The sequence below is a fragment of the Pipistrellus kuhlii genome, unplaced genomic scaffold (assembly GCF_014108245.1).
Source record: "Pipistrellus kuhlii isolate mPipKuh1 unplaced genomic scaffold, mPipKuh1.p scaffold_m20_p_12, whole genome shotgun sequence".
Lineage (NCBI taxonomy): Eukaryota > Metazoa > Chordata > Mammalia > Chiroptera > Vespertilionidae > Pipistrellus > Pipistrellus kuhlii.
The window spans coordinates 44,630,935-44,657,582 of record NW_023425427.1 but is presented as its reverse complement, the minus strand read 5'-3'; the positions used below and the strand labels follow the sequence as shown (position 1 = coordinate 44,657,582).

The window sequence follows — 26,648 nt, the reverse complement described above, 5'->3', positions numbered from 1 at the left end:
AACACTATTTTTTGATAAAACTAATTATGAATTAAATTAATAGGTAGTTTAAAATCTTTCAAAATGCTTAAAAACAAGTTTTTCAGGTAATACTACTTTATAGTTAGTATTATAAAATTAACTATTTTGATACATAATATTTCACAAACTAAAACTATTTAGAATATAATTTAAAAAATGGGTTAATCATCTTTCATTACAACAATAATTATTGTATTATATACTAGAGGCCCGGCGCATGAAATTAGTGCACGGGGGCAGGGGGGAGGGGGAGAGGTCCCTCAACTCAGACTTCATCCTCTCCAATCTGGGACTCCTTGAGGGATGTCCAACTACCTGTTGGACATCCCTCTCACAATCCAGGACTGCTAGCTCCCAACCACTCACTTGCCTCTGCCTGATTGCCCCTAACCGCCTCTGCCTTCAAGCCTAATCACCCCCTAACCACTCCCATGCCAGCCTGATCATTGGCTAACAGTTCCCCTGCCTGCCCGATTGCCCCTAACTGCCCTCCCCTACCAGTCTGGTTGCCCCATCCTCCCCTGCAGGCCTGGTCACCCCCACCTGCTCTCCCCTGCTGGCCCGGTTACCCTTAACCACCCTTTCCTGTTGGCCTGGTCACCCTAACTGCCCTCCCCTGCAGGCCTAGCCTCCTACCCCAACTACCCTTCCCTGCATGCCTGGTCCACCCCAACTGCCCTGTCCTGCAGGCCTGCCCCCCACAACTGCTCTTCCCTGCAGGCCTGTTTCCTCCCCCCTCCCCCAACTGCCCTATTCTGCTCGTCTGGTCTCCCCCACCTGCCCTCCTCTGCAAACCTGGTCTCCACCAACTGCCTTCCCCTGTGGCCTGGGTCCCCCCCTCAACTGCCCTCCCTGCAGGCCTAGTCCCCCAAACTGCCCTCCCCTGTAGCCCTGGTCCCCCCAACTGCCCGCCTCTGCTGGCCTGGTCACTCCTAACTTCCCACAACTGTCCTCCCCTATTGGCCATCTTGTGTCCACATAGGGGCAGCATCTTTGATCACATGGAGGCAGCCATCTTATGTCTTGAAGTGATGGTCAATTTGCATATTACTCTTTTATTAGATAGGATGGCTAGGAACTTTTAAAGAAGATAAATGAATGTATTTTCTTTATTTAAAAACTTAAACAAGGCTACTCTTGGAGCATGCTTTTGCCAATCCTATGAAACCACTCATTCTCTCCAAACAACTATTCTCAGTTTGGTGTATATAATTTCAGACAGCTTCAATGCACAAACATATGTACCCAAAAAAGACATATTTTTGTAATTTTGTGGTATTAAAAATAAGCAGAAATGCCACCATTCTGAATAACTAATGACATAATATAATGTTAAATTAAAAACTGAATGTACTTGCCTAACCAGGGTAATATCCATATCCTTCTGGATAAGTTCAGTCTGTTTATTAGTCAACTGTAATGAGAGAGCATTGTATTTACTCTGTGAAACTTCTATTTCTTTCCTTGCTTCCATTAAATTGTTTTCAAAGGTCTGAAATTAGAACACATATAAAAGTCTAATATAATAAATGTTAAATAAGAAAAAATAAAATGTCTGGTACACTTGACTAATTAGTTTACAAAATTACAGTGAAAATAACTAGTGTCTTAGATTTTGTTTGTTTGTTTGTTTTCACTTTAAAACACTTAGTAGAAGCATTCCCTTTTATAGTAGTCACAGACACTTTTTTCAGAAACTGAAAAAGTATCCTGGCTTTCTTGAATAAAGGTTAATGATTTGAGCTGAAACCGGTTTGGCTCAATGGTAGAGCGTTGGTCTGCAGACTGAAAGGTCCCAGGTTCGATTCTGGTCAAGGGCATGTACATTGGTTGCGGGCACATCCCTTGTAGGGGATGTGCAAGAGGCTGTTGGTCGATGTTTCTCTCTCATCGACATTTCTAGCTCTCTATCCCTCTCTCCTCCTCTGTAAAAAATCAATAAAATATATATATTTTTTAAAAGTTAATGATTTGAAACAAATAAACTTGAAATTCTATGTAGGAATTTATTTATTAAAATTAAAATAAATTATCATGCAATAAAAATTTTAATTATATGAACAAAAAATAAACTAATTTATTTAAATATTAAGTAGAAAAAAATGACAGATATTTCATTATTTACTCTATGTTCACTACACACACATAACTTTACTCAGAGAAGAAAAGACAGTACTGCAAACAAGGATATCAAAATAATTCTATAATGTTTGAAATTGAGATCATTTTAAGTTCTCTTGACTGCAGTGAAATTTCACCTATAGTTCTTTAAAGTTGGCCTTTTCATGCTGATAGTGCTCTAAATTGTCTCCCATTTTGAAACAATTTAAAACCTAATGTTATCTTTTCAAAAATAATTTTATCAAAAATATATTATGAAATTTTAATTATTTTCACAAAGTATTAAATGAATTTTATATCTAATAATACAGTATGCCCATATAAACAATATACTATCATTATTTCTAAAGTGAACAACAGGCTTTAGAAATCTACCCTAGCCAAACTCCCTAATCTCAAAGATTCACCCTAGAGTAGCTAGAATAAATTTTTTTTTAATCCTCACCTAAGAACACATTTTTTAATTTATTTATTTATTTATTTATTTATTTATTTATTTATTTTTTTTAGAGAGAGGGGAAGGAAGGGAGGGGCAGAGAGGGAAAAAGAAAGAGAGGGAGGGAGGGAGGGATGGAGGGAGGGAGGGAGAAAGAGAGAGAGAGAAACAGAAAGAGAGAGAGATCGACCTGCTGTACACACCCCAACCAGGATGGAACCCACAACCTTGGTATGTGCCCTGAATGATATTAAACCCACATTCTTTTTAGTTTACTGAACAATGCTTCAGCCAACTGAGTAATGCAACCAGAGCTATAGTAATCTTTAAAAATATATATATTGGCAGAGGTCAATGGGAGAAAAGAAAGACATATGTAATACTTTCAACAATAAAGATATTTTTAAAAAATAATCTACCCCAAAGCTATAGAATATACGTTTTTCTCAAGTTCACAAGGAATATTTTCAAAGACACACCACATATTAGGACACAGGCAAAATCTCTTCAAATTCAAGAAGATTGACATCATATCAAGCATCTTCTCAGTTCACATAGGCATAATATTAGAAATCAACTACAATAAAAACAATTTAAAAAATTGAAACACTTTTGAAGCTAAATAGCAAGCTATTAAACAATGATTGGCTTACCAAGAAAGTCAAAGAAGAAATTAAAAGCATCATGGAAAAAAAAATGACAATTAAAATGCAACAATCCAAAATCTATGGGACACAGTGAAAGCAGTCCTGAGAAGGAAGTTCACATTAATAGCTCTACAGGCCTACCTCAAAAAACAAGAAAAATAGTAATAAATTATTTATCCTTGCAACTTAAAAGAATTAGAAAGAGAACAATAAGAAAAGCTCAGAGAAAGTAGAAAGATAGAAATAATAAAAACCAGAAAGGAAATAAACAACATGGAGACCAAAACAAACAAAAAAACAATACAAAAGGTCAACAAAACCAAGAGCTGGTTCTCTGAAAGGATAAACAAGATTGATGAACCTCTAGCCAGGCTCACCAAGAAACAAAGAGAGAGGACCCAGGTAAACAAAATCAGAAATCAAAGAGGTGAAATAACAACTGATCCCACAGAAATACAAAGGATTATTTTAAAAATACTACAAACAATTCTGCTCCAATAAAATAGACAACCTAGATGAAATAGACATATTCTTAAAAAATACAAGCTTCCAAAACTCAATCAAGAAGAATAAAAAAACCTGAATAAGCTGATAACCACTGATGAAACTATCAAAAAAAATTTTTGAGCAAACAAAAGCCTGGTCCAGATGGCTTTACAAGAGAATGCTACCTATCTTCCTCAGACTACTCCAAAAAATTCAAGAGAAAGGCACACTTTCAAGCTCTTTCTATGAAAACAGCATTATCCTAATTACAAAACCAGATAAAGACAACACAAAAATAAGCTCTTTCTATGAGAACAGCATTATCCTAATTACAAAACCAGATAAAGACAACACAAAGAAATACAACTACAGGCCAATATCCTTGATGAACATAGATCCTAAAATCCTCAATAAAATTCTAGCAAATCAGGTCCAGCATTACATTAGAAAGATCATACACCATGACCAAGCAAGATTTTTTCTGGGATATAAAGATAGTGCTATATCCCCAAATCAATAAACATCATACATCACATAAACAAATTGAGAGACAAAAATAACATAATCTTATCAATTGATGCACAAAAAGCATTTGACAAAATTCAACTTTTCTGATAAAAACTCTCAGCAAAGAGGGAATAGAATGATCATACCTCAACATAATAAAAGCCTTATATGACAAATCTACAGCCAACATCATACTCAATGGCTAAAACTAAAACAATTCCCCCTACGAACAAGAAAAAGACAAGGATGCCCACTCGTTCCCCTCCTGTTAGACACAATACTGAAAGTGCTAGCCATAGCTATCAGACAAGAAGAATAAATACAAGGCATTAAAATTGGAAAATAATAAGTAAAATTATCATTATTCACCCATATGATATTGTACATAGAAAATTCTAAAAACTCAATAAAAAAAACCTACTAGACTTAATAAATGAATTTGGCAATGTAGCAGGATAGAAAATTAACACCCAGAAATCGACGGCTCTTTTATACAACAATAATAAACTCACAGAAAGTGTAAGTAAAAAGAAATTCCCATTTATAATTGCAACAAAAAAAAATTAAGATACATAAGAATAATTTTAACCAAGGAGGTAAAGAATCTGTATTCAAAAACTATAGGAATATGAAAAAAGAGATAAAGGAAAACATAAAGAAATGGAAGAACATACTGTGTTCATGGATTGGAAGAATCAACATCATTAAAATGTCCATACCCCAAAGCAATCTATGAATTCAATGCAATCCCCATTAAAATACCAATGGCATATTTCACAGACCTAGAATAAACTCTCCAAAAATTTAGCCGGAATATAAAAAGACCCTGAATAGCCACAGCAATCATGAGAAAGAAAACAAAGTTGGAGGGATCACAATACCAGATATCAAGCTATAATACAAAGCCATGGTTCTCAAAACTGCATGGTACTAGCACAAGAACATACATATATAACAATGCGACAGAACAGAGAACCCAGAAATATACCCAAGCCATTATGCTCAATTAATATTTGACAAAGGAGACAGGAGCATACAATGGAGTCAAGACAGTCTATTCAATAAATGGTGTTGGGAAAATTGGACAAATACATGCACAAAAAAAAAAAAAATGAAACTAGATCACCAAATTACACCATACACAAAAATAAATTCAAAATGGATAAAGGATTTGAATATAAGATGGGAAACCATAAAAATTTTAGAAGAATCCATAGGCAGCAAAATAGCAGACATATGCCATAACAATATATTTACCAACACAACTATAGAACCTTGGAAATTAAGGAGAAAATAAACAAATGGGGCTACGTCAAAATAAAAAGCTTCTGCACAGCAAAGGAAACCATTAATAAAACAAAAAGAAAGCCCACTGCATGGGAGAACATATTTGCCAATGCTATTTCAGATAAAGGTTTCAACTCAACAAAATTTATAGAGAACTCATACAACTTAACAAAAGGAAGATAAATAATCCAATCAAAAAATGAGCATAGGACCTCAATAGACCCTTTTCAAAAGAGGACATACAGAATGCCAAGAGACATAAGAAAATATGGGTAAAGTCATTAATCATCTGAGAGATAAAAATCAAAATGACATTGAGGTACCATGTCACACCTGTCAGAATGGCTATCATCAACAAGTCAACAAATGACAAGTGCTAGTGATGATGCGGAGAAAAGGAACCCTCATGCACTGTTAGTGGGAATGCAGACTGGTGCAGTCTTTGTGGAAAACAGTATGGAGTTTCCTCAAAAAATTAAAAATGGAATTCCCATTTGACCTAGTAATCCCACTTCTAGAAATATATCCCAAGAAACTAGAAACAACAATCAGAAAGGATATATGCTCCCTATGTTCATAGCAGCACAATTTACCATAGCTAAGATTTGGAAACAGCCTAAATGCCCATCAGCAGATGAGTGTATTAGAAAACTGTGGCAAATCTACATAATAGAATACTATGCTACTTGGGAGAGGTCAATGGGGGGGAAAGAAGACTTATGTAATACTTTAAACAATAAATCATTTTAAAAATTGAATCAAATTGTTGTTGTTAAAATATAAAATAAGAAAATGTGAACAATACACCAGAGGGTTCAACAACAAATATAAGTAGACAGAAGAAAGAATCAGTAAAGTAGAGATATAACATCTGAAATTATTGATTCTGAGCAGAAGAAAGAACAAATAATAAAAAATGAATACATTCTATGGGGTCAAATCAACATACACATTATATGAGTCCCAAAAGATGATACAGAATACAGCAAAAAATAAGATTTGAAAAAATAATGACCAAACACTTCCCAACTTTGAAAAGAGATATGCACCTAAAAACCTAAAGCCCTCAATGAACTCCAAGTATGACCAATAGAAAGAGACCCATATTGTTATACACTGTAACAAAACTTTTAAATTCAACTAAAATCAAAGAGAGAATCTTGAAAGCAATAACATAAAGTGACTTATTATATACAAAGGGTATTAATGAGATTAATAGCTGATTTATTATATAAATCCATAGAAGCAGGAAGGCAGTGGAATGGCATATTTAAGGATATAAAAGAAAAGAACTGTTGACATTGAATTTTATACCCAACAAAAGTGTTTTCAAATTTTAGAGAGTAATTAAGATATTTGTAGATAAGCAAAAGCTGATATAGCAGGATCTGTCTTAGGAAAGATGCTAATAATTTAGATTAAAATAAAAGAATTCAAGATAGTAACTGAAAGCCATATGAAGAAACAGAGATTCCAATAAAGGAAAATGTGTGGGGAAATATGAAAGCCAGTATTACTGTATATTTGGTAACTACTTTTTATTTCCTACATGATTAAATGACAAGCAAATAAAAATTACAAATCTTTGCTACAGGGCATACAATTTTAAAAAGCATAACATGATAAAAAAAATAACATAAAGGGAAAGAGCAATATAGGAGAAAAATTGTGTATGCTACTGAAGATAAACATATATGTCCACTTTCATGATCTTGGCTCAGTCAACAGTTTCTCTGATATGACACAAAAGCACAGACAACAAAATGTTGATAAATTCAGTATCATCAAAAGTTAAAATTTTTGTGCTTAAAATAATAGCATTACAGGAGGAAAAAAAAACTTAAGAGAATTGGGAAAAAATTGTTTTAAATTATATAGCTAAAAGAATATATGCAAAAGAAATGAACACATATTTTTCCAAAGAGGCGCAATTGGTTGGAGCATTGTCCCATACACGGAAGGGTTGTGGGCTCAATTCCCAATCAGAGCACATAACTAGGTTGTGAGTTCAATCCTCAATCTGACTGCAAATGGGAGGCAAACAATCAATGTTCTCTCTCACCTCTCTCCCTCCCTCTCTCCTCCCTTCCCTTTTCTGTACAATCAATTGGCATATCCTCAGGTGAAGATTAAAGATAATAAAAAATAAATAATATTTTAAAAGACAAGTCAACAAATGTTGAGAAGGGCAGAGAATTCAGAACCTTCATATACTGCTGTTCAGCATGTAAAATGGTGCAGCTGCTTTTTTTCAACATATGTATTGATAAACATTTTAATTAATACCAGATGCCAACAATGTGTAAGATATAAATGACAAGTGGATGCAGGTTGAGTAATGAGACTAGAAAGCCACTATTTACTTTCTACTCCAAGAATTTCAAGAAACAGTCCATATACTACCTCTTTTTAAAAGTAAGCTTATAGGACAAAAACCTCTGGGGAGGAAAGGCATGTATGGGATGGGGGGCAATGGTAAGATATGTACACATATAATACCTTAATAAAAAAAAATGAAAATAAAATAAAATTAAAAATAAATAAAAAAATAAAAGTAAGCTTATAAATTCCCCTGAACCCTTAAATTACCAACAATATACAAATAGTTATCATTGTTCTGGTGCAGCTGCTTTTGAAAACAATCTGACATTTCCTCTAACAGAATTACACTAAGGGACAGAATTACATTAAGGGACAGAATTACACTAAGACTCAGTAATCTCATTTCTTGTTATGCACCTAAGAAAAATGAAGATATATGTATGTATTTACAAAATATTGTATACAAATGTCCAGAGAAGTATATAACACAAGTTATACTAGTGATAAAAAATGTAGAATATTTCTAAGATGGAATACTAATCAACAGTAAAAAAAGAAGAAGCACTAATATATGCTACATCATGGATAAATCCTGAAAACATTACTCTAAGTGGCAGAAGTCAGTCACAAAAGATCATATACTATGATTTCAGTTAGATGTTTATAATAGAAAAATCTATAGAGAAAGAAAATAGATTAGTGGTTATCTACAATAGTAATCCTTTGTGGAGCTAAGGATAAATGAGTAGTGATTGCTTAAGGTTACAGGATTTATTTTGGGGATGATGAAAACAATTTCAAATTAATTGTGGCGATAGTTGCTCAACTATGCATAAACTAAAACTACTGAACTGTACACGTATATGGATTAAATACAAGATATGTAAATTACATGTCAGTTAATACATTAGAGTGGAAAGAAGCAGTATATAATTATATGACTTAGAAAATTTCAAAAAATGTACAAATTTTTAGAAATGAGACAGTTGGGGAAAATGCTGAAAAAAATAAATATATGTGTGTTTTTATATATTCATTTTTATCTGTGTATACATAAAGAAACTATCATATCTGCTAGCACTAAAATACATTCCTGGTCTTTCCAATAAAATCTGTAGAAAGGAAAAACCTAAAATTTGATGGGAAAAAATGAATATAACATTCCCATGACCAAGAAAGCCACAAAAACATATTATTTTGAAAAATGCTGATCAAAATAGTGTAAGAATATTATAAAGATTGATTGCACCTATATATTGTATAAAATAAGATTGTATTATAAATAGGCACTCTTCAGTCAAAGAAAGACCATCTTCAAAACTCCTGAGTATTTTTTTAACTGTCTTGTGCTTATTAAACCTTTTTTAAAGACCTTGAAAAGTTTTAAATCTAAATTCCAATGAATTCTAGGCTTTATCTATAAATTTAAGCCCTGATAAAAGTAAAAATTCATGATACTAATTTTTCTAAAACATGTTTTCCTTCAAAATCATTTATTTTTTAGTGATTACATTATAAATAAATATTTGAAGTCAGTTTCCTGCTTTGCAACATCAATTTTTAAAAAGCTATGGGTCTTAAGTGAAGGAATATAAATTAATACTAGTCCCATTGGTGGATTTGACTATATAACTTGTTATTTAAAGAAAATAACATATAAGAAACTTCCTGTGAGAAGTTAGATCCAAAATCACAGGGTGGATTCCATTCTCACTGCATACCTTTATTTTTGCATCAATGCTATATTTTTCTTTTTTCCAATGGGCTTCCTGCTTCCTCAGTCTCTCCAGGTCATTTAGCAGGTCAACACAGCGGGTACTTAATTTCTGGTTTTCCTCTTCCAGGTCTTTTATAATCAGTCTGTTTTGCTCTTCCTTATTCTGTATACACTCTTTACTATCCTACACAACAGTGCCACAGGGCCGATAAACAAACAAACAAAAAAATGGTGAGCACTAATCAGCAAATATAAATTGTGCAGTTTTACCATCACAGCAACTTCTTCAATATTTGATAGCCAAGGTCACCTATATACTTTTATTGGTCTCTTTTCATGCAGGTGGATAGATCATATTTTTTTCACTGGATGACAGCTTTGATGAGTACACATTTGCAAAGAGACCATTAATTGATCAAGCTGCCTTTGATGCTGTCCCCAGCTATTTTTGAGACTCACGCAGACATATACTCCCAGGGTTTTATCAATTAATAATGCCAGTCCCATCAGAATCTAATTACAAGAAGCCACATATTCACACTCCTGTTTTCTTAGCTCCAGTTCCATCATTAACTATTTATCTGAAAGTTATCAAGCTTGGAGTCTTAGCTTTAAAGCATCTTTCTTAGAGTTTTTGAATGTGAGAAAACTGTGGTACATCAGAGCCTCAGGCAATTTTTCTTCCAAGGTTGTCACTTTCTGTGCCACAAAAGCTGATAAAGCTTAAAGTAGGACTTTAAAGTAATAGTACTATAAAACTATGTACAAGTCAATATACCTTAACTTCTTGTCTTTTATCTTTAAATTTCTTCTGCAAGTCACCGAATTCTTTCCTTAAGAGAGCATTTTCTTCATCTACTGCAATCTTCCGCTTTATAAGGTCATTTATGTCCCGTTTTAGTCCTGATTCTCTCTTTGAAAAAAAAAAAAAAACAGTTATTAGTAAGCTGGTTATTTCTAAGAAAAATTTGTCATCTAAAATGATTTAGATCTTAATTAAAATGTAAGGATTAACTAGCTTTCATAATAACAATGCTCATTTCCTTCTGTGATATGCCCACAGGTGTTTGTTTTTTTAATTTTATCTGATGAAAGATTCAGCTGCTTTTATTTTATTTTTTCAAATATATTTTATTGATTTTTTTACAGAGAGGAAGAGAGAGAAATAGAGAGTTGGAAACATCGATGAGAGAGAAACATAGATCAGCTGCCTCCTGCACACCTCCTATTGGGGATGTGCCCCCAACCAAGGTACATGACCTTGACCACAATCGAACCTGAGACCTTTCAGTCTGCAGGCCGACGCTCTATCCACTGAGCCAAATCAAACCGGTTAGGGCTGCCAAAAGCTTTTCAAGTAAACTGTGCAAGTACAGTACCTATTTATTAGTTTAAAACATAGACCACATAAAAACTAGATACTGAATATTAAGCTACAATCAGAAAGCAAACTTTTGGGATTTAAGTGTGTAAGAAGAGAAAAACAAAATTTCATAAAACAATCTAACTAAGGAAAATACATATTAACTAAAGTAAATATTATACTTTTGAGTATCATTTGAAAGAAAATGTTTTTAAATGAAATAATTACAGTTTTTTTGAAATGGTAAGTAATTTAAAAGAATAAAAATGGCATGTTTAATTTGGTACCAAAAATATCCTGCTCCATAGAAAGAATATTCAGAATATTTAAACATTCACAATTTTAATTGAATATTCTTCTTACCTGCCAGAGATATCAAAATGATAGTGAACTAAAGGATGTATCCATGACTCAATTCTTAGTTTCTCACTTTTTTCTTTATAGCTTTTGTCTCAGAAAATGTAACCACCCTTGTAGTTTATGGTCTCATTGATGTTTGAAAGGACTACATAATTTATAATCCAGCCCTGACTCTATCCCAATCACCAACCCACATTTTCAACTTTCTATATTAGGGGTGTCGAACTCAATCAGAGAAGGGGCCAAAATCTAAAATCCAGCCTAAATCGCGGGCCAAATGGTTTACTGAACAGTCATAAACTGTCATTGTGATGGAAACGCAGCGGAGTGCAGTGATGACAGCGCGGTGCGGGCCACATTGCAAGGCCTGGCGGGACGGATTTGGCCCGCGGGCCTTCTATATAATACTTCCACTTGGATTATCTGCTGTCACCTAAAACTAATATGATAAAACTGAAATCCATATTCTGATACTATCTATTTCTTAAACTTCTTCAACTTTTGTCAATCTATCCATTTTTTCAATTAATAGTTATTAAATCCTATTAACTGGCTATACCCATTTTTTTAAAGCCTCCAAGTCACTCTTAACACCATCCTTCCTTCAAGCCCCATCTGTCTGTCAACCAAGATATCAGCACATTGTTTTCTTATTATTAATATATTCAGTAGAAACCTCTAACCTTAATTCCATCACTGATCTATCACTGACGGTCATATGATCCCTAATTCTCAATTCATTTTGTACTTCCATATTTACTTGTACTTCCATATTTACTCTCTAAAGGACTTAAGAATGAACTTAAAGTATGATTTAGGGGTAGGATGAAAAATGTGGTAAGTCTAAGGAATAAAACGAGGGTATCTCCTATATTCTAATTTCTTAACACTACTAGAGACCCGGTGCATGAAATTCGTGCGCATTAAAAGGAGATTAACTAGAGGAAATCATTTAATATTGCTATTTGCCCTTTCTCTATAATAGAAGTGTCAGAGATGAGAGAAAATTAGTAAAAAGTATATGAAAACCTTCCCCCTATCAGAGTCTGGGGCATACCACAGGACCCAGAGTCAAGTTCCCACCCACCCACATGCACCTCAGAATCACATAAGATCCAGACCTGGCTGCCCGCTATTGGGCTAGTTTCAGACCTGGCCAGTCCCACCCTGTCAAGCCCCTCAGGGCAAGAGGCACAGCCTCAGATCCCCCAACCCAGCACCAGGAGGTGCAGCCTGAGGTCTCCTGTTAAGCCCTGCTGGGCAGGGGGTATGGTCTGAGGTGCCCCAGCCTGGTGCTGGCGGGGGGGGAGGGGGGGCTTGGCCTCAAGTCCCCTGTCAAGCCCCACCTGGTGAGGGGCAAAGCCTGAGGTCCCCTGGCCTGGCACTGGGGCAAGGGGAGCAGCTTGAGGGCCTCTAGGCAAGCACCAGGACAGGAAGCGCACCTTGAGGCCCCTGTCAAGCCCCACGGGGCGGGGTGGGGGTGGGGGTGGGGGAATGGCCTCAGATCCCATGGCCTGACACTGGGGTAGGGGGTGCGGCCTGAGGTCCCTGATCAAGCCATGCTGTGGGGAGGGGGAGCCACACACATACAGTCTGAGGTCCTTTGTCAAGCCCTGCTGGGTGGGAGGTGCGGCCTGAAGTCCCCTGTCAAGTGGAGGGAAGAGCATAGCCTCAGGTCCCTGCTGATTGTTTGTTAAGGCTCCTTATGGGAATTTGGCCTCAGCTGTGGGTGCAGCCATCTTTGTGACAGAGTGATGGTCAATTAGCATATTCTCTCTTTAATAGATAGGATAATGTTACTTGATTTTATTTTACTTCTACTTAAAAGTATTTTAAATACTAAATACAGTAATAGACAACAATAGAAATATGTTCTGAAAAATGCACCATTAGGTGATTTTATTTTTGCATGAATATCATAGAATGCACTTACACAAACTTAGCTGGTATGGCCTACCACTGTAATTGTATTTGCTATACCACTGTAATTGTATTTGCTTATATGAATCTCAGTGCAGTAGGTTTGTTAACCTGAGCATAACCAGAAACACACAATGCGCTGTGCTACCACATTATGATGACTATGATAAAATTTCTAGGCAATAGGAATTTTTTAGCTCCATTACAATCATATGGAACCACTGTGGTATATACACTGAGTAGCCAGATTATTATGATCTCTGAACGCATAATAATCTGGCTACTCAGTGTATATGGGCTCCACTAACCTAAAGGTTATTATGTGATCCATAACTGTACACAGAGAAATAATCTATGGTAAGTGTGTAAGGTATTAAGAAACAATAAAAAGAGCATCCCTGTACCCATAACAACCAATTAAAAAACACAACTTTATCATTATATTTGAAGGCTCATGTTCCCTGATCCTCTTACGGGGGTAAGCATTGTCCTAAAACTTTGGTTCTCACTCTTCTCTTGCTTTTCCATATAGTTTGAAGACATATACACGGTATCCCCCCAAAAATGTATACATACTTTAACGGCTGATAGCTCAATTTTTAAAATGAAATGTATTTTAGTAATCACTGCCTTTATAAATTAGTCAATATGTGTTTGTACATTTCTTAGGGACACCTTATGTATCCCTATTTAATGTATTGTACAGTTTAGCTTATTTTAAAACTTTATATAAATTAAATCATACCACACATATTCTGTGGCATGCTATTTTTGCTCAATTTACATTACAGATTGTAATCTATCTAGTAATGGTTCATTAAATCAATTTAATCATCATAATCAGCATTTTTAAGTGGAATAGAATACAATAGAATGCAAAAGAGATATGCTCAAATTCTTACCAAAAAATAAACTATGCCCATAAAAATATACTTATGAAAGAAGCAGGATGTGAGGGCAATCTGGCTGCGACATCTGTCACCCCATTGATCGCCAGGGTTGAAAGAAGCAGACACACTATAGTAAATGAAATATCTATTTTTTTCAGTATATAATTTAGAATTTCTATTTTGTGAAAATATTATAAGAGTAATATTTAATATCAACTTTGCTATATTTTTACTTTGAATAGGCATAGAAAGATAACTATTATTATATAAAACATTATTTTATGTGTGTATACTGACTCATGAATTAAGATATACTTTTTTCTGTGTGGGGGTCATATTAATAAAAAGTTGAAAAGCATTGCTCTAGATCAGTGTTTCCCAAATTTTTGACATATGTGTACCCCTTCTATAATTTTCGTAACACAGGGTACCCCTCATCAAAAAAAAAAAAATGGATGTATTAGGTACAGCTAAGCACAGTGCAGTGCATATCCCCACCGAACTCCAGTGCAACCCGTACCTCTACCAAACTCTTCCTGTACCCCTGGGGGTACGTGTACCACACTTTGGGAAACACTGCTCTAGATTATATATGTTCAGAGGTGAAAGTGCTAGGTCATAAGCTAGATGCACTTCAAGAGTTCTCAACAGCTCCACATTTGCAACAACACTTGACTCAGTTTGTTAATTTTTATAAATCCAGTAGATATGACACCTCAACATGGTTTTCATTACTATTTCTTATTTATCAAAATGAGTCTAACATCAGTCAAGCAGTATAAAAAGAGATCCATAAATATAGCCTATCCACAATTCATAACCCATATTTCTATTCTCATCTAAAACTTATCCTCCATCATCTAAATTAATTTCCATCTCCTCCATAAGTCTTTCCCAACTATCACAGAAAGTTAGCCATTTCTAAATTTCTGTATTGCCTTACATTATTCATGTGTCACTTAACATATTATCTAGTCTTGCTAATTTTTCCTCTATGTATTCATACTGTCTCCCAAATCAAATTATTAAATGTTTATGAATAAGATTAAAACTGACCTATAAATTCAATCATGTTACCTTTTGAATAAAAAAGCATAATACAGTGGGAAATTAGTTAACCAAAACTGTCACACTGTGGTAAGTAGTTTGATAAATTTGATATTATCCTATATAACAAAGAGGTAATATGCAAATTAACTCTCACAAGATTGCTGCCCATGACCAGGCCAGCAGGGGGTTAGTGAGGAACGACCAAATAACTGAAAAAGCAGGCTGTGTGGGGCGACCAGGCAGGCAGGGGGGTTAGTGAGGGATTACCAAATGACTGAACAAGCTCTACTTTAAATTATGAATGCATAGGTATATACAATCACAGTTCATTTTATAATTTAGTTTTATGAAACTTTTCAATTAACTTTTCTAGATAGAGTACATTCTTAATGGTCTGGCTTGGGTTAATATTAAAATAGTAAACAGAACTCAGAGGAACCATAAAGTAAAAAGGGTGACAAGAGAAAGTATGTCTGGAACAAATAATTTATTATGAATAAGCCATGAAATTAATAATTCACATCATGGTCAACAGAAAGAAGTCTATAGGGTAAAGAGAAATGATAGTGAGTATGAAGCAGGAAAAGAGGTGGAGCAGCAGTATAAAACTTAAAATTCTATCAGGCAATACTTGAGCAAAGTTAATATATTATTTATATAACCTACTTTTAAATGGACATGAAAGTTTTAATTTAAAAAAAAAAAGATAAGTAATGAAATCACAAGTAAAAAAAAAAAATGGTGAGTGGAAAAAGAGAAAGGGGTACGAAAACTAATTATAATTGAGAACCTAAACTTTTGAGCTTCCAAGAAGGTAAGAAAATAGGAACATATAATGTTAACGAGCAATCATCATCTAATTAAATGCAATATATAGGTTATTAGCAGAGTCATATTATTTAATACAATATTAGGAGGGGGATTTATTATATGTCAGTTATTATTTTATAAATGACAATGAAAAGGCTAAAGCATACTCTTACCAAAAGAAGTTATATGGCCAAGGCCGGTTTGGCTCAGTGGTAGAGCGTCGGCCTGCAGACTGAAAGGTCCCAGGTTCGATTCCGGTCAAGGGCATGTACATTGGTTGCGGGCACATCCCCAGTAGGGGGTGTGCAAGAGGCGGCTGGTTGATGTTTCTCTCTCATCAACATTTCTAGCTCTCTATCTCTCTCCTTTCCTCCTCTCTGTGAAATATCAATAAAATATATATTTCTTAAAAAGTTATATGACAATTTTTACACTACTACCGATTAACTGTTATATTAGACTGCACTTCTTTTTTCTTTTTCTTTTTGTTTTCTTTTTTTAAATACATTTTATTGATTTTTTATAGAGAGGAAGAGAGAGGGATAGAGAGTTAGAAACATTGATGAGAGAGAATCATCGATCAGCTGCCTCTTGCACATCCTCTTCTGGGGATGTGCTTGCCACCAAGGTATTGTACATGCCCTTGACTGGAATTTAACCCGGGACCCTTCAGTCCGCAGGTTGATGCTCTATCCACTGAGTCAAACTAGTTTCGGCTAGACTCCACTTCTATAAAAGTTTTTGCACAACCAGCTAAAAACATAGTGTGTGTGTTCTGTGTAACTTTCTAATAATTTACGTATTTATCCATTTATATTTTATTGGCTAGTATATATTTAATTTTTTAAGTTATTAAATTGACTGGGGTGAACTTTCTAATAATTTGAGAGTTACATAAGCTAAAGGAGTTGTCATTTTTAACTTTTACTCTATTCCATGAGCTACAAGTTTTGAAAATTAATAGCTAGTTAATATTATTCAGTAAAACAACAAAAAACAATGAAGGACTTCCTGGTTTCTAACCCAGCATGTAAGGATCTTGGAAGTTGTCTCTCCTATTGAACACATGAAAAAGCCAAACAACTGAAAATCAACAACTCTTTTTAGATCCATCAGGTAACTGAAGTCATAGGGCAAACTATTGTTCCCAAAACTGGGTAGTTAGACAGACAGATACAGAAAATCACAAGGTACCAGAGCAGAAATCCAGGAGAAGAAAACTTCATGGGAACCAGTGCCAGAGCAGGAGAAAACCTAATCTACAATTAATGAATTGCTGGAGGATTTGTGTACATACGTTTCCGAGTTAAAAAGTCCAGGAGGGCCAGCACTAGGGGAGCTCCAATCTTTCAAAAGTTTTATATACTTGAACCTGGTTGTCACAGGAAAAATTGGAGAAAAATACCTTTCTACTTTCTACAGAGAGAAGTGAAAAGTAGCCATCCTATATAATAAAAGCCTATTATGCAAATCGACCAAACAAAGTAGGTGGGATCTCAACCCCAGATATGAAGCAGTATTACAAAGCCACTGTTCTCATCTGTCTGGTACTGGCACAAGAAAAGGCATACATACCAACGCAATAGACTAGAGAACCCAGAAATCAACCCAAACCACTATGCTCAATTGATATTTGACAAAGAAGGCATGAACATAAAATGGGAGTCAAGACAGTCTCTTCAATAAATGGTGTTGGGAAAATTGGACAGATACATGCAAAAAAATTAAACTAGATCACCATACACAAAAATAAACTCAAAATGGATACAGGACTTAAACATAAGATGGGAAACCATAAAATACTGGAGGAATCCATAGACAGCAAAATCTCAGACATAATGCCGAAGCAATTTCTTCACTGATCCCACCTCTAGGGCAATGGAAGCTAAGGAGAAAATAAACAAATGGGTTTCCATCAAAATAAAAGGCTTTTTTACAGCAAAAGAAACCATAAAAAAAACAAAAAAAACAACAACAAGAAAGCCCACTGTATGGGATAATATATTTGCAAATGTTATCATTGATAAAGGTTTAATCTCCAACATCTACAAGGAACTTATACAACTTAATAAAAGGAAGATAAATAATCCAATAAAAAAAAAAGGGCAATAGACCTAAATAGGATATTTTTGAAAGAAGACCGAAGGAAGGCCAAGAGACATATGAAAACATGCTTAAAGTCACTAATTATCAGAGAGATGCAAATCAAAACGGCAATTCGGTACCATCTCACACCTGTCAGAATGGCAATCATTAACAAATCAACAAACAACAAGTGCTGGTGAGGATGCTGAGAAAAAGGAACCCTTGTCCACTGCTGGTGGGAATACAGACTGGTGCAACCACTGTGGAGAACAGTATGGAGTCTCCTCAAAAAACTAAAAATGGAATTCCCATTTGACCCAGTAATCCCATTTCCAGGAATATATCCCAAGAAACTAGAAACACCAATCAGAAAGGATATATGCACCCCTATGTTCGTAGCAGCACAATTTACCATAGCTAAGATTTGGAAATAGCCTAAATGCCCATCAGCAGATGAGTGGATAAGAAAACTATGGTACATCTACACAATAGAATACTACGCTTCTATAAAAAAGAAGGAACTCTTACTATCTGCAGCAGCATGGATGGACCTGGAGAGCTTTATGTTAAGTGAAACACAATGAAAGAAAAATACCACATGATCTCATTCGTTTATGGAAAATAAAGAACATTAAAACCTGATGAACAAAAAGATAGATACAGAGGCAATAAAGCTGTCAAATTACAGTGGGAAGGCTGGGAATGGAGGGAAAAAGATAAACTGAAGGACTTGTGTGCATGCATATAAGCACAACCAATGGACCTAAGACAGGGGGTAGGGAAGTTGGAGGAAGGTCAATGGGGGGAAAAGGGAGATATGTACTATTTACTATATGTAATACTTTAAACAATAAAAAATAAAGTTAAAAAATATAAAATAAAAAAGATGAAAAATTAGAATGAATGTACTGAATCTTATAATCTTCTTAGTCTCATGGTCTCCACCTTTATATAGATCTGCTAACTCAATCAAATCCTTTTGCATTGTGTAATTTTTTTCTCCATTACTTTCAAATATTTTAAGTGCAGAATCTTTTTTCTCTTTACTATATAATCCCTCATTCTTTTCTATTTGTTAGAATTAAGGGATCTCTTAAAATGTCATATACCAATTATCCTTGTATTGCTTTATAAAACCACTAAACATATCACTATTGCTAAATTTAATCTTCTTCACAAACCCCACTTTTGCAGCATTTTACAATAACATTTTGCTTCTTAAAACTCCTTTTTTTTAATTCATAAGATATTAAAGTATATAAACTTCCCTCTCTTCTTCCCTGTCATTTCATCTTTTTTTCTGAAATTTTCTCTTCCTCTCACCAATTAACAATATCAGCAAATACCTTGTTCTTAGAATTCTCACTGTTTAAACCCTTCCCTCTAACTATAACATTAAATATCTACATCTTAAAGAGAAAACAGAAGTGAATGATAACTGCTATAAATAAAAGACAAAATTCAATAAAACAATAACTGCTAGATACTACTATAAAACTATAATACAATCTTAAGAGTTTAATATATAAATAACACAGCCTAGTAATTCAGAAAATAAGAGGCTATAAGCTAAGTATAACTATAAAGAATAATCCAACTATAATAGTTTCAAAATAGTAATGGTTTAACATAATGGCCCTTGTATTCTTAATGCACATTATGGCAGAAAATAATTTAAAATAATGCAAACATCTACTAAAACAATTATAGTGGTTATATCGATAGTATTTCCTATTGTAACACCAACCTGTTCCAATTCTTGTATTTTAGCATCCTTGACTTGTAGAATTTCTAAAACTTTTCTGTCTTTAGCTTCAGTTTTCTGTTTTTCTCTAGAAATAATAATAAATAAATTTTAAAATATGCACACACACATTGAGAGTTTATTAGTCATAACTGGTAACTAATCCTTTAGAATTTCACATCCTGATAATAAGTGTCACTTTGAAATATAGAAAATTAAGTTATCTGGGGTTGACAGCCCAGTCAGAAACCATATGGCAAGTGTCAAAACTTAGAACTGCTCACAACTAAAACAACTTCATTTTAAATAATTTAATTCCAGATTTAGTTACATAAGAATATTTAAAACATGTGTAACATTACCCATTGTATTACAAATTTAAAATAATATACAAATATATCTTAACAAACATTTTATATAGGAAGTTATATTAAGAATAAAATTTTGGACATTTCAAAGATGGCAGCAAAATAGGTGGATCTTTCTTGCACCTCCTTCCAGAACCAAACTGGAAATAAAACTAAAGTGGGGACCATTCACCTTGAATTACCAACTGAAGATTAGCTGAAGAGGAGACTTTCAACAAGGAAGGGCACAGACCACCTCGAGATAGGTAGGAGGAATTTGGTCCCGAGAAGGGCAGGGCCAGCTCCCACAAGAGGCAAGCCGCAGCCCATAGCACCAGAGCCAAGAACAGCAGCCCATATAACATACAGCTGTGAAAGACAGTGGAGCTTCTATCTACCAGGGAGAATCAGCGCTGTTTGTTTTGTTTTGTTTCTTTAAACAAAAAGCAAAGCACGAGGTTTTCGTTTGCAGGCTCTTACCAAGGCTTCTGTGGAGGGAAAGAGGGATAAACTGAAATCACCTGAAAAGAGTCTGAAGTGTCATTGGGGGAGAGATTGAAGAGCAGATCAGTATGACTGAGCTTGGTCATCACCCCAATACATACCACAGCAGGTGAGTTTTACCAAACATTCAAAGAACTAACACCTATCCTCAAACTAATCCAAAAAATTCAAGAGCAAGGAAGACTTCCAAGCTCTTGCAAAGCCAGATAATATTACAAACCAATATCTCTGATGAACAAAGATGCTAAGAAATAATATTACAAACCAATATCTCTGATGAACAAAGATGCTAAGAAATAATATTACAAACCAATATCTCTGATGAACAAAGATGCTAAAATCCTCCACAAAATATTAACAAATATATACCTTAAAAAGATCATACATTCTAGATCAAGAGAAACACATGGAAAAATAAACAATTGGAATTATACCAAACTAAAAATCTCTGCACAGCAAAGGAAACCACCAGCACAATGTAAAGAGAACCGACTGTATGAGAGAACATATTTGCCAATGATATATCTGATAAGGGGTTAGTTTTCAAAATATACAAGAACTCATACAGCTCAACACTATAAAAACAATGTAATTCAAAAACTGGGCAAAGGACTTGAATAGACACTGCTCCAAAGTGGATGTACAAATAGCCAAAAAAAACATTTAAAAAAAATATGCTTAATGTCATTAGTCATCAGAGAAATGAAAATTAAAACAACAATGTGGTTTCCCTAGCCAATCAATGGATAGAGTGTCTGCCTACAGACTGAAGGGACCCAGGTTCAATTCCAGTCAAGGACACATGCCAGAGTTGTGAGCTCGATCCCTAGTAAATCAATGATTATCTCTCATCATCGATGTTTCTATCTCCCTCTACCTCTCCCTTCTGCTCTGAAATCAATAAAGATATATATTTTTAAAAAAATAACATCTCTTTTTAAAGAAACCAACAATACAAACAACAATGAGGTATCATCTCACACCAGAAAGGCTATAATCAACAAATCAACCGATTGACAAGAGCTGGTGATGATTTGGAGAAAAGGGAACCCTAGTTCACTACTATTGGGAATGCAAAATGGCACAGTCACTATGGAAAACAATATAGAGTTTCCTCAAAAAATTAAAAATGGAATTGCCATTTGACCCAGCAATCCCACTTCTGGAAATATATCCTAAGAATCCTGAAAGACCAATAAAAAAGAATAATCCCTATGTCCATATAAGAATTATTTACAACTAGAGGCCCCTGGCCTTCAGGAGAGGGCCAAAACTGGTTCTCTGACATCCCCCAAGGGGTCCTGGATTGCAAGAGAATGCAGGCCAGGCAGAGGGATCATACTGGTGCACAATCGGAGCCAGGAAAGGACACAGGAGGTTGGCCAGCTTGGGAGGGACTGCAGGAAGGCTCCAGGGCATGTCCAGCCTATCTTGTTCAGTCCCAATCAGCAGGACCTATTGGTCGGAGCGTCTGCCCCCTGGTGGTCAGTGTACATCATAGCGACTGGTCAACTGCCCCATGGTGGTCGGTACATATCATAGCAAGCGGTTGGGTGGTCTTAGCATATCATTAGCATATTACACTTTGATTGAACAGATGACTGGATGACAGGACACTTAGTATTAATATATTGGGCTTTTATTATATAGGACTAGAGGCCTGGTGCCTGAAATTCGTGCATGGGGGGGGGGGGGGGTTCCCCAGTCCAGCCTGCACTCTCTCCAATCTGGGACCCCTCGGTGGATGTCTGACTGCAGATTTAGGACCACTGGCTCCTGACCACTCACCTGCCTGCCTGCCTAATGTCCCCAACTGCCCTCCTCTGCCAGCCTGGTCGTCCCATGCCAGGCTGTCACCCCCAACTGCCCTCCCCTGCCAGCCTGGTCACCCCTAACTCCCTGCTGGCCTGATCTTGCCACTAACTACTCACCCCTGCTAACCTAATCACCTCTAACTGCCTATGCCTCAGCCCCCACCACCATGGCTTTGTTCGGAAAAAAGTAAGACATTGGAAAAAGGCCAGTCTACCTAGTCTAATTAGCATATTACCCTTTTATTAGTTTAGATAGATTATATAGAATTGCTTAAATGGGGTGTGGAAAGGCCTTTTTCAGCAGGCGGAGATGGTTTTGGCAGCAAAAGTACATAATCCCTATTTCTGGACTGATAGCCAGCCATATGCACTATACTGCCAAAACAGTCATTAAAATTGAACAGCTTGCCGAAACCAGTTTGGCTCAATGGATAGAGTGTTGGCCTGTGGGCTGCAAGGATCCAGTTTGATTCTGGTCAAGGGTATGTACCCTGGTTGCTAGCACATCCCCAGTAGGTGATGTGCAAGAGGCAGCTGGTCGATGTTTCTCTCTCATCAATGTTTCTAACTCTCTATCCCTCTCTCTTCCTCTCTATAAAAAAATCAATATAGCCGAAACTGGTTTGGCTCAGTGGTAGAGCGTTGGTCTGCAGACTGAAGGGTTCCAGGCTCGATTCCGGTCAAGGCAGCTGGTCGGTGATTCTCTCTCATCGACGTTTCTAGCTCTCTATCTCTCTCTCCTCCTCTCTGTAAAAAATCAATAAAATATAAATAAATAAAATAAAAAAGCACTCTTTAAAATAAATATATATATATATATTTTTTAATTGAACAGCTTTCTCACACCTTACACCAAACAGCTGTTGCCCTTATAACCTCTCCTCAGCCCCCACCTTAGGTTCTGCCTTCGCAGTTCACCCAGATTAGGTTCAGTTTCCATGCCAGTCAACATCAAAATCTCCAACTCCTAGACAGCCATTGGCTCCTCGCAGTTCACCCAGATTTGGTTCTGCTTGATTGGTTTCTATGCCAGTCAGTGTCAAAAGCTCCACTTCCTAAGCAGCCACTGGCTCCTGAGAAATCTAGAACGGCCCTACCTTCATGGTGGCACCACCCACAGTCCAATATTGGGTATATCTCTGGCCGCTCTGAGAAGCGGCACCTCAGGTCTGTGCTGGTGGAAATTTTGAATTCTCATCCCTGACCTAACCTTCTTACAGTGTGAGCTCCATGAAGACAAGCATTTGTCTTGTTCCTTCTTAGTTCACTCATAGACTTTTTTTGTCTCCTTGACCAGGAGTTGGACCAGGTTGGCCAGACCCCACCCATGCACAAATTCATGCACCAGGCCTCTAATACACATACACACAAGCGCATGCACGCGCGCGCGTGCGCGCGCGCGCACACACACACACACACACACACACACACACAGAGTGGCCGGATTATTATGTGTTCAGAGATCATGTTAATCTGGTCACTCAGTGAATATAGATAACTAAAATCTGGAAACAACTCAAAGGCCCATCAGAAGATAAATGGATAAAAAAGCTATGGTACATTTACACAATGGAATATTATTCAGCTACAAAAAAGGATAAAGAAAAAAAAGAAGGACCTCTTAACCACCCTACCCTTCCCTCTTACAAATCAATAAATTTTTTAAAAAATTAAGAAGAAAAAGCCACATCTCTGAAAATCATAAACTAAACAGAAATATAATGCTATGGTTGTGGATGTTGCAGTCTAAGGTGGAAAAGAGCTTGGCTCCTGGGAATAGTAAGAAATACTTGTCCTGCTCAACATGGAGTATCATAGCCAGGCTCATTGTTTGAAACCAGAGAGTGGGGTGGGGCTCCCAACTCCTGAAAGAAAGCAGCTGCTCTCACCCACAGCTGGCCCTGGAGCCACGGCTTGCACACGCTACTGGCACCCAGTGCCAGTCCCTCCACCTCCCCTTGCTCCTGCAGGACAATTTCGGCAGCAGCTGATGTTTGCATCCACTGATGCCACCAGTCCTACTCACACCCGCTGCTGGCTCTAGCCCCAATGGCTCCGCACTGTCGGCGGGTGCAAGCGGAGCCAGTGCCATCAACATGTTGGAGCAGTGATGGTGGGAATGGGGCTGCTGGCAGACAGGGGACTGGGGGCCACAACAGGAAGGGCTGGGCAGGGCACGAGGATGGGTCAAGACCTACCCCTATACCCACTGCAGCCTCTTGGCCCACAATTCCTTTTAAGGTGCACGAATTCATGCACTGGGTCCCTTATATAGTACAATTATATAAGCCCATCATCATGGTTCACAGTTTTACTCTAGTCATCTACAGTCCTCTGGGTGTAAGCACAAATAGCAGAAAGTTGAAATAAACCACATTTGACATTTTTTTCAAACATAGTATGACTTACTGTTTGTACTTTATCCTGCTTTATTATTTTATTTTCTATTTACCAAGCATTACCAGCACATTTAATGCATATCACTGTTTTCAACTAGGTTTTCTTTTTCTTTTTGTTTTTTTTATTAATAGTAAAATTAAGTGTACTAAACTTTCAGAAATTGAAATTCCTTTTTCTTCTAATTTGCCATTGCCTATCAATGTATCTACCATATTTTATCTGCTTTTTATATATTAAATAAATATATGCCCTTTGTTTATCATTTGTCACTAACATATAACCTCAAATCATTACTTGATTTTTTAAATATACCATTATGAAATCATGAGAATTACAAAAAAAATGGTAGATCCATTCAAGGAGAAATATGACTTCAAATCCTAAAGAACAAGGCATGATAGGTTTACCCTGGAACAAAGACCCAAGTTGAGACAGCCAAGACATTAATTCCAGTAAGAAACTCCCTCTGTAAGTTCCTTTCTAGATATACTATCAATCTATTTTTAACTTACCAGGAATTAGTTTAATTACAAGGATAAAGTCTTTCTAATACACCCTTCTTCAATAAGAGTAAAATCCCCACTAATGTAAAAATAAATTCTGGTGGTCCTTTTCAATGGGATTTTATGTCACAAAATCCAAACAAAAAAAATTAACAGCTTCCAAATGAGCTTGCTACCAGGCTATTCATCTCCTATGACGCAGTTCGTACACAATTCAATCATGGTCTAACCTAGTGGTTCTCATAGTGTGGGTAACCAGAAAAGCTGCATCAGCATCATCTAGGAATTATTTATTAAGGCTCCACCTTCCACCCAGAATAGAGCAAAATCACTGAGTGTAGTGCTCAGCAGTCTGTGTTTAACAACAAGATGCTATGAACTGAAGGTTTCTTTCATATTCATATGCTGAAGCCCTAACCCCCAATGTGATGGTTTTTGAAGGTGGAGCCTTTGGGAGGTCATGAAGGTGCGTGCAGTCCTCAAGAATGTAATTAGTACCCTTATATGAAGAAACATTAGAAAGATGATATATCTACCTATCTCTATCTCTGTCTCTATCTCTCTATCTCTCCCTCTCTCTGCCCTGGAAGATATAGCAAGAAATCAGCTATATGCAATGAACTCTCCAAGGAATGAAATTGGCAGGTATCTTGGTATTAGACTTCCTAGCCTCCAGAAAAATAAATGTTTGTCTTAAGCCACCTATTCTATGGTATTCTGTTATAAAAGCCCAAATTAAAGACACAAAGCCTCAAGTGATTCTGATAATGCACTCAAGTCTGTGAGTCACTCAAATAACAATAACTGACATATTTCTCAATAGATTAAGCTGAGTAATATGATATTGAAAGAACATAAAAAATGAAATGTAAAACTTCAAATAGAATATAAACTTCAAAAATGCACATAAATTATATATTTTATAACCAAAAACATCAAAAATTAGATATTATATTATAGTTTCAATTTTTAAAAAAAAACACACAATTTGAAAATTTATTTAGAGATTTGTGCAGCAGCTCCTCCTGGTGGTATAGTAAATCTAATATTTTCACAACTCCCAAGAGTTAACAGCTACACTATGAATATAATATTTTTAATTAAAATTATATAATAAAAAAGGTTATTTGAAGTTTAAAAAATCACCAAACTATTCGGTCAATTCAATTATTGATAATATATATTTATGGACTTACAAAACATGATAAAGGGTTCCTAAAAAAAGAGATACTGTCAAGAAGTTGATGATGATCAATGACTGAGACAAACTCTTGTTTAGCTAATTAGAACCACTGATGTGCAATAATGATGGGA

At 35.9% G+C, this 26,648-nt stretch overlaps 1 protein-coding gene across 6 annotated transcripts in view; it reads right to left on the bottom strand.

Moving 5' to 3' along the window:
• CNTLN (centlein) overlaps positions 1-26,648 on the bottom strand; it is a 227,117-nt gene that overhangs the window by 161,141 nt on the left and 39,328 nt on the right. For 4 of the 6 annotated variants that reach the window (XR_006741321.1, XM_036434125.2, XM_036434127.2 and 1 more), the window contains exons 3-6: positions 19,770-19,854; positions 10,323-10,457; positions 9,549-9,728; positions 1,380-1,513 (exon numbers count right to left, since the gene is read on the bottom strand). Coding sequence is in view for 5 of the 6 variants with exons in the window: in XM_036434125.2 (XP_036290018.1) it covers positions 1,380-1,513; positions 9,549-9,728; positions 10,323-10,457; positions 19,770-19,854 (534 nt within the window). In the remaining variant the exon portion in view is untranslated. The remainder of the gene's footprint in view (positions 1-1,379; positions 1,514-9,548; positions 9,729-10,322; positions 10,458-19,769; positions 19,855-26,648) is intronic. The other 2 variants (XM_045580266.1, XM_045580267.1) reach the window with 2 other exon arrangements.